The sequence below is a fragment of the Hemibagrus wyckioides genome, linkage group LG29 (genome assembly GCF_019097595.1).
Source record: "Hemibagrus wyckioides isolate EC202008001 linkage group LG29, SWU_Hwy_1.0, whole genome shotgun sequence".
NCBI classification, from domain to species: Eukaryota; Metazoa; Chordata; class Actinopteri; order Siluriformes; family Bagridae; genus Hemibagrus; species Hemibagrus wyckioides.
In genome coordinates, this window is record NC_080738.1 from 5,922,959 (window position 1) to 5,939,616 (window position 16,658).

General features: G+C 42.8%; 1 protein-coding gene across 1 annotated transcript; it reads right to left on the minus strand.

Annotated features, from left to right (window-relative positions):
• Positions 1–10,701: 10,701 nt before the first annotated feature.
• Positions 10,702–12,780, minus strand: LOC131349243 (C-type lectin domain family 4 member K-like). The gene is made up of 5 exons (XM_058384771.1): positions 12,604–12,780; positions 12,181–12,489; positions 11,671–11,795; positions 11,456–11,562; positions 10,702–11,349 (listed from the first exon to the last, which is right to left on the minus strand). Exons 1-5 carry the CDS (start codon positions 12,713–12,715, stop codon positions 11,205–11,207), a joined length of 798 nt encoding a protein of 265 aa, XP_058240754.1. The 5' UTR covers positions 12,716–12,780; the 3' UTR covers positions 10,702–11,204.
• Positions 12,781–16,658: the final 3,878 nt, after the last annotated feature.

Below are 16,658 nucleotides of genomic sequence, written 5' to 3' on the forward strand. Positions count from 1 at the left end.
CAGATGCCCTTTCTGACGCAGTGACTGGGTTAGCTCCCTGCTTGGGAATCAAAGCTGGGCCACGGCAGGTAAAAATAATTAACGATGATGTAGTGAAATTTTGTAGAGTTACTGTTACTACACCAGTGATGATTATTTTCCAATACACAGATGTACAGTTTTTATTTATTCCTCTCATATCACTTCATTTATGATGTGTCACAATTCTTATGCATTTATACTTAATGTGATTGAACATCCCTAAAACAATTTAGCTCCTATTATACATTATAGCAGCTATAAACAACCTTTCCTTACCTATTCTCTTCTTTCTTTATTGTAGCATTAATTTTAGTTAAAAAGGTAGCCGTCAAACATAGCCGTCATAACAAGGATGACCACAAAGCCCTCGTTCCTGTGTCTTTCATTAATGGTAAATGAATGTCTTCTTTCAGAAAACCATATATGGGAAGTTTATGGCATTTCTTTATGCAAATCAGAGCATAATGAGTTTTATAAATATCCACTGCATACATTTGTGCTGTTTTAACTGTAAAAATATATTTACATTTAACAGACATCTTTATCTCGTATACAAATCTGAGCAACTGAGGATTAAGGGCCTTGCTCAAGGGCCTTGGTGGCCTTGACCACTGAACCACCCCTTCCCTTACATTCCTTTCATTCGGCCCTTTCAGTTCCAAATATTCAGACGTTAGCCACATTATTCATTTGTGTATAAAGTTTTTGGCTACGAGCCACAGAGCTGTTTGTTCCACACATTAAATCTTTTAATAAAGAGTTTATTACTCAGTTTGTGAGCTGCTTTTTAGTAAAAAAAAAAATGTAAGAAAAGCGCAGAAGCCTTGGTTATACTTAAAATCTTCTGTACCGATGTGTTGAATTTCTTGGTGAGACTTTGTGTTGAAGCCATCAAAATCATCTGTGGTTGTATAGATGACTAACGTCATGTCCTCATCGCCATCTCTCTTTTCTTCCTCCGTGCATAAATGAAACATTTTTAAAATCTAAACTCTTCACTAAAACACTGATAACACTACTGTCCCGCTGCACTCCTAAACTCAAGTGTGTTGAATGCGCTATAAGATTAATGTGCTGCTGCCAGTGAAGGAAGTGAAGCACTGCGGCTTTTTTCTGTGATAACGTGAAGATAACAGAGATGCAGTTCCTTGTGCTGATCTTGATCCTATGATATGGACATAATAACCACTTGCTACCTCACTATACTATGTATCATGCTGTAGTCCCTACAGGTCAGAAAACTGTTGTTTTTAGTTATTGAGGGAATATACTGAGTGTTCACAGCATTTTGCAAGTCTGCCAGTAGCTGTTTACAGGAAGCTTAAGAGGAGGCCTGGCTTCCTGTGTGTTCATAAAATGATCCCCTGGATGTAGGTGAACACATACAAACCTCCAACCTCTTCACCAAACTCCCCTAAAATCCACCAGCAGTCACATACACTGACATTCTATACATACCAGTAATGAGAAGACTTGTATTTATACTGTACAGTACATCTATTTTATCTCTCTACTGAGTTGTCTGAGAGTTAAAGCATCTTTGTGTGTTGGAAACTAAACAGAAAATCGATGGTATACACAACAGCACACAAAAACAACAATGAAAGCTTGAAGTGTTGTAGTTCAGTGCCGATTTTGCCATAGCCATGACAGATCAGCTAACATCTGCTGTAGTACCTGCCCCGAGTGCTCCCACCCAACACATCATGTCTTCATCCAAAGACTTCGTAGTTTACGTGAGTCAACACAAACACATAAGCACATATTAATTATTGGACTTGAAATGTTTGAGTCTGTGTTTTATTCTTGTCTGACTAACATGGAAATCAAACTTTAGTACAATAATAATATATATATATTGTATTATTATTATTATTATTATTATTATTATTAATAATAATAATAATAATAATAACAAACATGATATTTTACATACTAGAATGGAGAACCAATCCAGACCTTCAAACTTCCAGGTGAGAAAGAATGATTTTGACACAAAAGAAATGAGACAATTCTTCATAACAAAAGTGGTAAAATGTGTGAGTGAAGGCAGTAGGGACTCACAGTAAGGTGCACATGGTAAAGTGGACTCTGACTTTTAGAACTTCCTGTATGTGTTATACTGTGGCTGGTTGTGTTTTTCAGGACTGTCCCAGTCAGCTGTTTCAGCTGGTGGAGCTGAGGATCCTGAGTAATTGGGGTCACTCTGAATACACCTGTGTTTATCGCTTCAGGCTCTAACTTTGAATCTGGATTTCTGTAAAGCTTCTTTTTGACAATGTCGATTTCTATTAGCACTACATAAATAAAATGTACTTGCAGAGAACAGAAAATAAAACAAGAGAGAGAGAAAAAAAAAGAAAAAATTCTCATGGCATAAAAAAGGCCCAGTCCTTGGTGCAGCAGAACATGAAGAGAAGATTAAGGATGTATGTAATCTTGCCTGAAATAAACTAATTTAATTCGAAAAAGTTTGTCAATATTGACGATTTATTTCTATTATTTATTTATTTATTTATTTATTTATTTAATCCATTTATTTATTTTCATTTCTATATTTTTTTTATCAATTTTTATATTTGATCTTATTATTAAATGCTTTTTTTTAATTGATTCTTGAATTTATTTTTGATTTCTTTTAAACACAGATATGTTCTGTTTTATTTATCATAGTATCTGAATTTGAATTTTAGTGTGATACAATTTCTTTCATTTTTGAATGCATTTTAAAACAGAAAGTCACAGACAGCTTGGAAATTTCCCTTTTGTCATGTATTCTATGTTTCGCCACCATGTGCTCTTATTTGATGCTTTCTCCATTTGTCTTTGCCCCACCCTAGCCATTGTTCAGTTTTCCCACCACCTTTTTTCTCACTTTTTTCCTATGTTCCATTGATTACCCTGCCTATTTATACTTGAGTCATTCTTTGTTAACTTTTTGTTGAACTGTGTTTGCCTTTTGAGGTTTTCTTTTCTCTTGTGTTGTAATCCTCCCCTTGCCTTTTTTTGTGGTTATCTGTGTGTTTCTCGATTTTAGATACTATTCATTTCATTTCATTTTCTGAACCGCTTATCCAATCTATCCTCAGGTCACAGGGAGCCTGTGCCTATCTCAGGCATCACTGGGCATCAAGGCAGGATACACCCTGGACGGAGTGCCAACCCATTGAAGGGCACACACACACTCATTCACTCATGCAATCACACACTATGGGCAATTTAGACACTCCAATCAGCCTAGAAGCATGTCTTTGGACTGTGGGAGAAAACCGGAACACCCGGAGGAAACCCACCAAGCACGGGGAGAACATGCAAACTCCACACACACACAGTGAGCAGAAACGAGACTCGAACCCAGGACGCTGGAGGTGTGAGGTGAATGTGCTAACCACTAAGCCGCCATGCTGCCAAGCCTAGACTTTGTCTAAGTTTTTGTTTTTGGACTTGTTAGCTTGTTTTTTTTTATTTGTTTTTTTTTTTTTGCTAATAAAATATCCTGCATCTGGGTATAAAACATTTTACAGTGATTAAACCCTGAACCCTATTTCTGTAGACCTGGGTTCAATTACCATATCATCATATACAGACAGAGGAACTGTCAGGTTGCTCTGTGGGTAGTGTTAAATGTACACTGATGTAACAGGAAAATGTACACGACACAGATCTTGATATGAATACGTCTGCTACACAGCTCTGAGATCAGTTGGATCATTATAAATCATCGCAGTTGTGGCTGTAGAAACTGTTCTAAGGTTAGTAGGAAATAGCAACTAGTTAGTTTGAAACCCTAATAATAATAATAATAAAATTTGAATTAAAATGGAGGCTCAGTAACTAAGTTCATTATCAGGACTAGAGTATGATACAAGACTGTTATATTTTAATGTTACATAAATGTTTTTCAGAATTATCAGTGGCATCTCATCTGCACCTGTTATCTTTACATCTCATCACACGATGCCACAGTGCTTCACTTCCTTTACTGACCGCATCATTTTAATTTAATCTCATAGCACATACAACACACTCCAGTAAATACTTGCAGCGGGACAGCTGTGTTATCCCCAGAGTTTTAGTTAAAAGCTTAGATTTTGGAAATGGTTCCGTTATGCATCAAGAAACGGAAGAGAGATGACAGCAAGGACATGACGGTGGTCATTTATACAACCACGGACGATTTTGAAGGCATTGACACCAAGGACTTCAACACACCGAGTCACCGACAAATTCAACACACAGGTACAGAAGATTTAAATGTGGCCTAATAAACACACATGAGGTGAGAGGAAGCAATTGCAACAGGGAGATACAGTTTAACGAGATTTATATTTCCTTTGGCATATTTGTATTGTATGGGTGTGTTGCAGTGTTTTTGAATCTTAATATTTAAATAGTTTTATTATATTATGTATACTGTTTAAATATACAGTGTATATGTATATATGATACTGAATGAGTAAGGCGTTTACTAATATATTATTTTGAGTGACAGTTTCAGTACAGAGCACTTGGACAGTAGTGTGTGTACAGACACTGATGCACAAATTCAATACAAATACCTGTTTCACACACATTTACCTAAAAAATGTTGTATTTTTGCGATTGCTTTATGACATCAGCTATTTATTGAAAAGTTTCTCTCCTAAATCTCAAAATTGTAGGAAGAAACTCTTACAGACTGACTGCAGTGTGTGCAGTGCTGCTGTGTGTTCTACTGCTGACTGTCTTCACAGTGCTGTGGACCAAATACAACATCCTGAATAGAGAAAAAGACCTTTTAGAGCAGGAGAAATGTGCACTGCACAGTGTGCTGTTAAAACACGGTAAGACAATATTGTACAGATGCAGAATGTTATATATAGACTCACATATGGACCGGTTCCTGCGAGCCCTCCCTTCGGAGGAGCGCAAGGCCGTGGGGCTGCGTAATCCCACCTCCCCGAGAGAGCTCCTCGATGGGCTGGAGTGTGCACTGGCAACCCTTGAGATCGGCCGGGACCTACGGAAGGCAGATTTCCGACCCCCTCCCCGCCGGCCCCAGGGCACCCGGCTGCCAGACACAGGGTCCTATGGAGAGAAAAGGAGGCCAGAAGAGCGGCCCCCTCGAGGTCCCGTGGACAAACCCATGCCTACCGAGCCCGAGCCCACCCCGCCAGGTCGGGCTCCCAAACCTTGGCTCGCTGGATGTGTCCTGCATGTGACCACCATCCTGGAATCCCCAAGGGTCACTGTGGAGCTCAATGGCCGCTCCGTGCCTGCCCTGCTGGACTCAGGGAGTACCATCACCCTGGTCTGACCCGGCGTTCTCCCCAAGACAGCAAAACCGGCAGGGATCATACCCGTCTCCTGTATCCACGGGGATGTCCGGTCCGTCCCATCCGCTCAGGTCCTCATCCGGGGCCCAGCCGGGGAGTGGCCTGTCGTCGCGGGAGTTATCCAAAATCTCCCAGTCCCTGTGCTACTCGGGTGTGACTGGCCGGGGTTCTCCACCACCATGAAGGGCCCCAACCAGGCGAGGCGGCCGCAGAGACCCAGAGCCCGGACAAAGCCGGCGTGCATGGCCCGCGGAGCCCCGGACCCAGAGCCTTCCTCCCCAGGTGAGTCTGAGAAAGAAGCTAATCCCCTGTCTTCCCTATCTCAGCAGGTCACCAGGGAAGGGAGTTTCGGATGGGAGCAGAAAGAGGATGACCGGCTGAAGCACTGCTGGGTCCAAGTTCTGCAGGTAGAGGGTGTAAACACCCACCCAGTGGACCAGCTTCCCACGGCGTATTTCCTCGTCAAGGGGGGATTGCTGTACTACCACACCGAACGCCGTGGGGAGCCATGTGACTTATTAGTAGTCCCTCACTCACGGACCGCCCTCCTCCTGCATCTGGCCCACACGCATCCGCTGGGGGGCCATCTGGGCCTGTGTAACACCCTAGAGAAACTCAAGGACCAGTTTACCTGGCCTGGAATGCAGGCAGAAGTCCAAGCCTTCTGCCGGGCCTGTCCCAAGTGCCAACAGACAGCCCCCCAGAAGCCAGCGCCGGCCCCTCTCATTCTGCTCCCCATTATCAGCGTCCCCTTTGAGCGGCTTGGCATGGACCTCGTCGGGCCTTTGTCGAAGTCCGCCTGAGGTCACAAATACATCCTCGTGATGATGGATTATGCCACCAGATACCCCGAGGCAGTGCCACTTCGAAAAGCCACCTCCCGCAACATCGCCAGAGAGCTCCTCGCACTCTTTAGTCGGGTGGGAATCCCCAAGGACATCCTCACTGATCAAGGTACGCCTTTCACCTCACGACTAATGGCAGATCTGTGTCAGCTCTTACAGGTCAAACACCTGAGGATGTCCGTGTACCACCCACAGACTGATGGGCTGGTGGAACGGTTCAATCAGACCCTCAAGAGGATGCTTCACCGGGTGGTAGATGAGGAGGGGAGGAACTGGGACCTCCTCCTCCCCTACGTCCTCTTTGCTGTTCGAGAAACGCCCCAGGCCTCAACAGGCTTCACCCCCTTCGAACTCCTGTTTGGTTGGCGACCGCGAGGACTGTTAGATGTGGCCCGGGAAGCCTGGGAAGGACAGCACTCACTGTTCCGCACTGTGATCGACTATGTCCAAGACATGCAGGCGAGAATAGACCGAGTGGGTCCTATCGTACGAGAGCATATGGAGGCAGCCCAAAGAGACCAGCAGTGAGCCTATAACCGGCCAGCCCAACCCCGGGAGTTTCAGCCCGGGGACCAAGTAATGCTCCTAGTCCCCAATACCGCCTGCAAGTTCCTAGCCAAGTGGCAGGGGCCCTACACAGTCCTCGAACGGGTGGGACCTGTAAACTACCGCCTCCAACAGCCAGGTAAGCGCGCAGACACACAGTTATACCACATCAATATCCTAAAAAGGTGGTTGCCGGCCCAGCCGGCTGTGTCTGAGTTTGCTTCTGCCGCCACAGATCCCCAAGAGCGCACCTTAGTCAGGAGGGGAGAGGAGCTCTCGCCAGCCCAACAGCAAGATCTCACTGAGCTCATCGACCAGTTCTCAGATGTGTTCTTGGCCACTCCAGGGCTCACGCAGTTGGTGCAACATGAGATAAAAACCCCTCCTGGAGCGGTGGTCCGCCAACGGCCATACAGGGTCCCTGAAGCCCGACGTCAGGCTATAGAAAAAGAAGTGGAGCAAATGCTAAGAGATGGGGTCATTGAAGAGTCCACCAGCCCATGGTCCAGCCCCATTTTAGTGGTGCCCAAGCCGGATGGGTCCCTCCGCCTTTGTAATGATTTCCGGAGGCTCAACCAAATCTCAGAATTCGATTCCTACCCCCTTCCCCGGGTGGATGACCTCATGGAGAGACTGGGAAAAGTCCGGTTCATTTCCACCCTGGACCTCACCAAAGGCTACTGGCAGGTGGCCCTAACCCCAGACGCTAAACCTAAAACCACCTTCACCACCTCTGGAGGCCACTGGCAGTGTAGAGTCCTGCCCTTCGGTCTTCACGGGGCCCCAGCTACCTTCCAATGTCTTATGGACACCGTTCTCTGGCCCTATAAAGCCTTCGCTGCCTCCTACCTAGACGACATCCTTATCCACTCCTCCACCTGGTCAGACCACTTCTTCCACCTGAAGGAGGTATTGAGCGGCCTCCGGAAGGCAGGACTGACGGCCAACCCCCGTAAGTGCCACCTGGGGCTGACCGAGGCACAGTACCTCGGCTACTGCATTGGACGGGGGCTGCTACGACTCCAAGAAAAGAAGGTCGAGGCCATCAGGAAGTACCCCCGGCCCACCACCAAAAAACAGGTACGAGCCTTTCTGGGGTTGGCGGGGTATTATAGATGATTCGTCCCTAACTTCTCCTCTGTAGCCTCCCCTCTCTCAGATCTCACAAAAAAGGGCCAACCGGACCGAGTGCGCTGGACGGAGGAAACCGAGCGAGCCTTCCAACAGCTGAAAACAACGCTCACCAGCCACCCAGTGCTCCGAAATCCTGACTTCAGTGTCCCCTTCACCCTTTATACTGACGCCTCCGAGACAGGTCTCGGGGCGGTTCTGTCCCAGGTATTTGAAGAGGAAGAGCATTCGGTCCTCTACACTTCAAGGAAGCTAACCCCCACTGAGAGAAACTATGCTGCAGTGGAGCAAGAAGCCCTGGCAATCAAATGGGCCGTGGAGGACCTACGCTACTACCTGGCAGGGCGGCACTTCACGATGGTCACGGACCACGCGCCTCTGCAATGGATGGCCAAAGCCAAGGACACTAACGCACGGGTAACTAGGTGGTTCCTCTCTTTGCAGGACTTCTTGTTCCAGGTCCAGCACAGAGCCGGTAGCCAACATGGGAATGCGGATGGTCTCTCTCGCGCCCACTCCCTCTGGGCCCAAAGACCACCAGGTGGGGGCTCGGGGTTAAGGGGGGGGCCCTGTGACGGCGCTGCGCACACTGCCGCACGCATGCAGAAAAGAGTCGCTCCTCGCCCCCTCCCTCTCCCTGGAAAACACAAGCTGCAGTGATGCAGTGGTTTGACTGGTGACAGAGTGGTTTGATGAACATGAAAGTGAAGTTGAACATCTCCCATGGCTTGCACAGTCACCAGATCTAAATATTATTGAGCCACTTTGGGGTGTTTTGGAGGAGCGAGTCAGGAAATGTTTTCCTCCACCAGCATCACGTAGTGACCTGGCCACTATTCTGCAAGAAGAATGGCTCAAACTCCCTCTGGCCACTGTGCAGGACTTGTATCTGTCATTCCCAAGACGAATTGATGCTGTATTGGCCGCAAAAGGAGGCCCTACACCATACTAATGAATTATTGTGGTCTAAAAGGCACAATAATAATTTTTTTTTTTTTTTAATTTAGGGAACATATGAAGGCTTTCATTTACATTCAGATAATGAGTTATGGAACAATGGAAATTTGGGGATTTTCTGCCATTCTTCTCTTCAGGAACTCTCCATGCGCACCGGCAGTGGACGGCCGTTTTATCTAAGGTGGAACTGGACTCCAGTCAGAGTGTAGAAACATCTAAAAGATGACCCAGAGAAATAGGATGCACCTGAGCTAAATTTGAAGTATCATAGCAAAGGGTCTGAATGCTTATGTGATATTTATACTTTTTAATAAATTTGTAAGTTATCACGGGTCTGTTTTTTTGCTTTGTTTTTAAGGTATAGAGTGAAAATTGATGTGGAAAAGGCATAATGCTGCATCTTAACAAAATGTGTGCTGTGCTGGACACGTACACAACACACACACACGCACAAAACTGAGAACTGTGTTTTCAACAGAGAACTGAACTGTGCTGGACACAGACTCACACAACACACACAAACACACAACTGAGAACTGTGTTTTCAACAGAGAACTGTACTGTGCTGGACACAGTCACACACACACAAAATTGTCCTGTTTGCAAGCATATGTCACTTTACATTACACTTTACATTACACTTTACATTGATCCTGTTTACATGTCACTTTAATATTTGCACTCACTGTCAACACTATTCTTTTGCACAGAGTTGGCATTATATGTCCTGTTTGTCTGCACTGTCTTGTCTTGTCATCCTGTGCACTTCTGTTGTATGTCTAGTTTCTAAAGATTGCACCTTAAGTATAATTTAGTTTTATCTCTATGTTTAGCTCTATGTTTTTCTGCGTCACTGTACTTTGTCTTTGTTATGTGTAGCACCTTTGGTCTAGGAGGAACGTTGTTTCATTTCACTGTGTACTGCATCAGCTATATATGGTTAAAGTGACAATAAAGCTTCTTTGACTTTGACCCCCATCAAGGATGTCTCCCACCACGTGCCCTGAGTCCCCTGGGATAGACTCCAGGAATGCTGTGCATATGGAAAAGTTTTTGTTAATTTATTTGAAATATGTAAGAGTTTCAACAGTATCAACAATGTACAATGTTTCGTAAACATTTCAATGAAAATCTTTTCTAAAGAAGCAATTGATGCACATTAGTTTGATATTTGTTGCAGTCTATGTGTACATCCCAGTTTATTACCTTAGGAAACAATGCTAAACCACAGTAACTACAACTGACAATTTATGAATCTTTCTCTCTCTCCAGGAAATTTGAGGAAAAGGAGGAGTGGATTGAGGACTGTCACAACTTGATTAACAAATTTATCTGGTCTAATTTTTTCATAGCCGGGTGAGATAGTCAAAGCGGACGTTTTCACATGTAAGCTTGCTGGCATCTGATACGCCTCATCAGCAAACTTTACTTTCCATTTTTTTCATGCTGTGTGTCATCTCAGAAAGAGATAAGGTCACTTAAACAGACCGTGACAGATCACAGGCTAGAATATGAGGTATGCCATCCATGGTGGAGGTAGCATCATGCAGTTTTTCAGCGACAGAGACTGGCACACTGATCAGATTAGAAGAAAAGCAGAATGAAGAAAATACAGGGATATTCTTCGTTAAGTACCTGTTCCTAAGGAACATATATATATATATATATATCTATATATATATATATATATATATATATATATATATATATATATATATATATAGATAGATAGATAGATAGATAGATAGATAGATAGATAGATAGATAGATAGATAGATACATACATACTAGCTATGTAACAGAATGGCTTCAAAAAAGAAAAAAAAAACCCTCAGAAGGAAAAAAGTGTATTATTTCATCTACTGCCTTACTGTTACCACTGTTAATACCACAGTAAACAATGCAAAGTATTATCATCTTTTTAAGATATAATGTTTCAATTTCACCCACTGACCTTAGGGAGCTTAGCTGTTATCTCACAAATCCCAACTACATGGAAGTTAAAAGGATAATCAGCCCAGGTCGACATGTTAGACTTGAGGGTGTAATCGCTAATCGCTGCCAAGTATATGTATGTGTGCATGAGTGTGCATGTGTGTGTGTGCATGTGTGTGTGTGCACACGTGTGTGTATGAGTGTGCAGGTGTGTATGCGTGTGTGAGGTAGGTGGTCCTAGTATGCAGAGGCTAGAGTTTACTTAAATTACTATTTTGCATGAGCCACTAGCTAAACATAACAGAATGGCCTCAAATGTGTAAAAAAAAATAGTCAGAGGGACAAGAGTGTGCAATATTTAGTGCCCCATTGTTAGCACTGTTAATACCACAGTAAACAATGCAAAGTATTATTATCATTTTAAGAAATTACGTTTCAATTTCAGCCATTGACCTTAGGGAGCTTCACAAATGCCAACTACATGGAAGTCACAGGGATAATCAGCCCAGGTCGACATGTTAGACTCAGCCTTTGCATAGCCTGTTATAGCACAGTCCTCTTTCTGTTCAAAATCATTTGGTTCTCCATCCCACCAGAACCTAAAAACCCACACAGAGAGTCATAATGCCTGTTATTTTACACTTAAAGCTTCACACTGAGAGAAAAAATGCATCATAAGTAAATTTAAGTTCAGTGATGTCTTACTCAGTGTTCAGTGGTGAACCGTCCACCCATTTAAATTTCCCCTCAGTATCTCTGTCAGTCAGACCAATCCAAGCTTCACTACTGCCAAAATATTTACTGATGAACTCCTGTAATTGTAAAAAAAAAATAAATTACTTAAATACTTACTTATTCTCTCTCTCTCTCTCTCTCTCTCTCTCTCTCTCTCTCTCTCTCACTCTCTCTCTCTCTCTCACCTGTTCCTCTCTGCTGTTTATGATCAGCAGATCTGCTCCTTTCTTTATGCAGTCCTGTCTGCTTTCAGTCCAGCTTTTCTTTTCAGTAGAAATGTTGTAAACACTCGTGTTGAAAAATCTCCATCCTTGTATAGAATATTTACACAAATATTGATGTAAACATTCAATAACAATGATTTTTAACAATGATTCAGAAATGTTGTGATTTACATATATATTCTCTCGTATTCTCTCTCTCTCTCTCTCTCTCTCTCTCTCTCTCTCTCTCTCACATGTTCCTCAGTGCTGTTTATGACCACCAAATCTACTCCTCTTTCTACAGTCCTGTCTGCTCTCATCCCAGCTCAACTTTTTTTTCTGAAAACTCTCCATCCTTGTATAGATCATTTAATTAATAAACAATTTACCTAATGAATTCATTTTGATACCATAATAATTTATACATAGTGCTTCAGATGTGAGTGTATATGTGAGTCTATAACATTCTGCATATGTACAATAGTCTCTTACCAAATTTTAACAGCACACTGTGCAGTGCAGATCTCTCCTGCTGTAACTTGTCTCTTTCATTAGTCAGATTGTTGTAACTAGTCTGTAACTGGTCTCTCTCTTTAGTCAGCTTGTTGTAACTGGTCTGTAACTGGTCTCTCTCTTTAGTCAGCTTGTTGTAACTGGTCTGTAGCTGGTTGCTTTCTGTATTCAGGATGCCGTATTTGATCCACAGGACTGTGATGACAGATAGCAGGAGAACACACAGTAGCAGCAAACACACTGCAGTCAGTCTGTGACATTTGGTCCTTGTATTGTCTGTTTTGGCAGCTAGAGAGTAACACAGACATAAGATAATTTATATTGCTTCACTGATGATTCATTTCTAGTGAAAGCTACAATAAACGTACCCTGCTATGTGTGTGTCTGTGTGTGTGTGTGTACCTGAAGTTCTCTTTTGGTATCCGGTCATATCTTCATATAAATCCTCACTGTCCTTTAAGTCAGCTGATTTGTTGTCTGCTGAAGTTCCTGACTTTGCATCTTCTTTACTCATCTCAATTTCTCTTTTCTTCTGTACAAACACTGGGACTGTAAACAGTCTGTTTTAAGTCCAGGTCTCTTTTCTCAACTGCAGTTTTCATCTCTCAGTGTTGAATATATGATCACTTCTCAGTACAGGAAGTGGTGGTGAGAGTCAAACAAACCACACAAAGTTTTCAGAAGCTTGTCACTGAGCCCACTCTCTTTTGAGCCTCTGTATATTTAGTCAATGTATGGACACTGAATTATTAAAGTCCAATCAAAATGCACATTTGTACACAAAGTAAACAAGCATAAGGTTCTCAAAAGTGCTGGTGTTTCTCATTTTGTTGATGTCTCTGAATTGTGACACCTCTTTGATTAGGACACTTCATCAGTTTTCAGGGAAGTGTGGGAAAAAAAAACAGAAATACTTTCAACATCTCCTGCAGGGTTGTATGTGCTAGTACAAATCCACACAACAGGTGGATTTCACATCACCCCCAAGCAGGAAACAAAGGTAGGAAGTGATGCACAGTAGGAGTCAAACATGCTTTGCCACAGTTTTTGCTGTGTTGACTGGAAAAGTCTGTCATACAATGGACATGGATACGCACAGAGGACAGAGTTATGGTTTGCAGGATGTTTTCATTGATTATTGTTCTATAACAGGACACCCTGTCATGTTTTTTTCTCTCTAATAATGTTAACCAACTGCTTTGAGCCCTCTGCTGGTCATAGTTTACAAGGTATCACTGGAGTGTGTGTGTGAACTAGTGCACATGTGCATGTGTGCGTATGTGTCGGGTGAGTGGCCTCTTAAAAAGGAAACCACACTTTAGTAGTTTCTGTTTCATTGCTGTTTAACTACAAATGAGCCCAATGTTGAGAAAACCTGTGTTTCTACTGAAATGGCCACTTCCCTTTTCCATTGTTTTCTTGTTCATTTTCTGGGACAGATCATTGACAGAATTGTTAAACCACAGGGCCTTTGTTTTAATTTCAATTTCAATGACAAAATTGTTTTAGTAATGTGAGTACAAGAATACTGTCTATATATTAGACACTGTTTCTATATATCACTATATTACTTTTTCTTTTGGGCCAAAAAATGACAGTCCTATGAATGCCAGGTTTTATATATTGGACCACTCCCAAGGTTGACCTCAGTGTTCTGGTGTTGTCTGCTATAGGGTCATGTGGGATTCTTGCATGTCATGCAAGCTGGAATCATCTATGGATCGGTTTGATCAGTAAATGAATAGGAGAGAGACTAGACAGGAGCAGATGAGGTATTGGATGAGTCACCACAGAGGTCAGGGCCACTGGATGGTAACTGTTTAGCTCAGACTGTATCAGGGACAGGTTGAATGTAGTGGTCATCAAGTGTCTCTGAATTGTGGCCTTAAACAGACAAGTCTTTGATTAGGACACTTTAGCAGGTATCAGGGAAGTGTGGGAAAAACCTGAAATACTATCAGCAGCTCCTGCTGGTACAAATTCACACCACAGGTGGATTTTATGTCATCCACAAGCAGGAAACAAAGGCAGGAAGTGATGCACAGTAGGTGACTGGAAGAGTCTGTCATACAATGAGCATGGCTACACTGGCTGGCTGACAGGGGACAGACTATGAGTGTGTGTGTATATGTTTGTGTGTATATATGTTTAAGTATGTGTGTATATGAGAACTTGTATGAGAGTGTGTCTGTGTAAGTGCACGTATGTGTATGTGAATGCGTGAGTGTAATTGTGTGTGTGTGAGAGAGTTTGTGTATGCGTGGGTGTGTGCATCTGTGTTGGGTGTGTGGCCTCCACACCAAGTTTTAGGTTCTGTTTTATTGCTTGGTATTGCTTCACAGAAAATAATACACTATCAACAAAATTTTCAAATAAAAACTCCAACAATTACATTATTGTCCATACTCAGTATATTAAACAATTCAGTATCACTAACATGCTATATATATATATATATATATATGAATACACTATATTGCCAAAAATATTCGCTCACCCATCCAAATAATCAGAATCAGGTGTTCCAATCACTTCCATGGCCACAGGTGTATAAAATCAAGCACCTAGGCATGCAGACTGTTTTTACAAACATTTGTGAAAGAATGGGTCGCTCTCAGGAGCTCAGTGAATTCCAGCGTGGAACTGTGATAGGATGCCACCTGTGCAACAAATCCAGTCGTGAAATTTCCTCGCTCCTAAATATTCCACAGTCAACTGTCAGCTGTATTATAAGAACGTGGAAGTGTTTGGGAACAACAGCAACTCAGCCACGAAGTGGTAGGCCACGTAAACTGACGGAGCGGGGTCAGCGGATGCTGAGGTGCATAGTGCGAAGAGGTCGCCAACTTTCTGCAGTCAATCGCTACAGACCTCCAAACTTCATGTGGCCTTCAGATTAGCTCAAGAACAGTGCGCAGAGAGCTTCATGGAATGGGTTTCCATGGCCGAGCAGCTGCATCCAAGCCATACATCACCAAGTGCAATGCAAAGCGTCGGATGCAGTGGTGTAAAGCACGCCGCCACTGGACTCTAGAGCAGTGGAGACGCGTTCTCTGGAGTGACGAATCACGCTTCTCCATCTGGCAATCTGATGGACGAGTCTGGGTTTGGCGGTTGCCAGGAGAACGGTACTTGTCTGACTGCATTGTGCCAAGTGTAAAGTTTGGTGGAGGGGGGATTATGGTGTGGGGCTGTTTTTCAGGAGCTGGGCTTGGCCCCTTAGTTCCAGTGAAAGGAACTCTGAATGCTTCAACATACCAAGACATTTTGGACAATTCCATGCTCCCAACTTTGTGGGAACAGTTTGGAGCTGGCCCCTTCCTCTTCCAACATGACTGTGCACCAGTGCACAAAGCAAGGTCCATAAAGACATGGATGACAGAGTCTGGTGTGGATGAACTTGACTGGCCTGCATAGAGTTCTGACCTCAACCCGATAGAACACCTTTGGGATGAATTAGAGCGGAGACTGAGAGCCAGGCCTTCTCGTCCAACATCAGTGTGTGACCTCACAAATGCGCTTCTGGAAGAATGGTCAAAAATTCCCATAAACACACTCCTAAACCTTGTGGACAGCCTTCCCAGAAGAGTTGAAGATGTTATAGCTGCAAAGGGTGGACCGACGTCATATTGAACCCTATGGATTAGGAATGGGATGTCACTTAAGTTCATATGTGAGTCAAGGCAGGTGAGCGAATACTTTTGGCAATATAGTATATATATATATATATATATATATATATATATATATATATATATATATATATATAACCTTCCCTTGCATTGGGGCCCGTATGAAGGCATCCCTCTCCTTCTGGAATTAAAATAAAATAAAAAAAAAAAGTCTCACATACAATGGACATGGCTACACACAGGGGACAGACTGTGAGTGTGAGTATGTGTGTGTGAATGTCTGAGTGTATGTGATTGTGTGTGTGTGTGTGTGTATATGTGCATGTGTGGGTGAGTGTGAGAATTTGTGTGAGAATTTGTGAGTCACTAACATTCAACATTAACAGAACATCCACAACCTCACATACAGAATCAGAACCTGTAAAGACTAATGAAATCTCATTCAACACTGCAGTGAGCAGACAGAGACGGTCTTCTGTCAGATGTTGATTCATTTACACACTGCTGTGCTCAATCTTAAAAACTTGTAACTTTTATACTTTTCTAATGATATTGTCTGGGTTAGATTTTTTGTTAGTGTAAAATACATGAATATTGAAAAAAAAAAACAAAAAACACGACACCAGTACTGTACATTGACGAAAATATTTCTCTCACCACATTGTACAACCATTCAATACATTCGTGCTTTTCCAAAGGTTGCATTTCAAATCAGAACATATTCAAAATACAATATAGTACACAAACAAAAACATGTGGAGACAAAACAAAAGCATAAGTATAAAGTTAAAAAAAAAGAAAAAGAAAAAACAACCTAAGCATCTC

What these genes read in the sequence shown, in the direction of transcription:
- LOC131349243 (XM_058384771.1), bottom strand. Translation starts at nt 12,715, where the DNA reads ATGAGTAAAGAAGATGCAAAGTCAGGAACTTCAGCAGACAACAAATCA. An exon ending in ATACCAAAAGAGAACTTCAG is followed by an intron (nt 12,490 to 12,603) that starts GTACACACACAC and finishes GTTACTCTCTAG; the next exon opens with CTGCCAAAACAGACAATACA. An exon ending in GGTTCACCACTGAACACTGA is followed by an intron (nt 11,350 to 11,455) that starts GTAAGACATCAC and finishes GTGGGTTTTTAG; the next exon opens with GTTCTGGTGGGATGGAGAAC.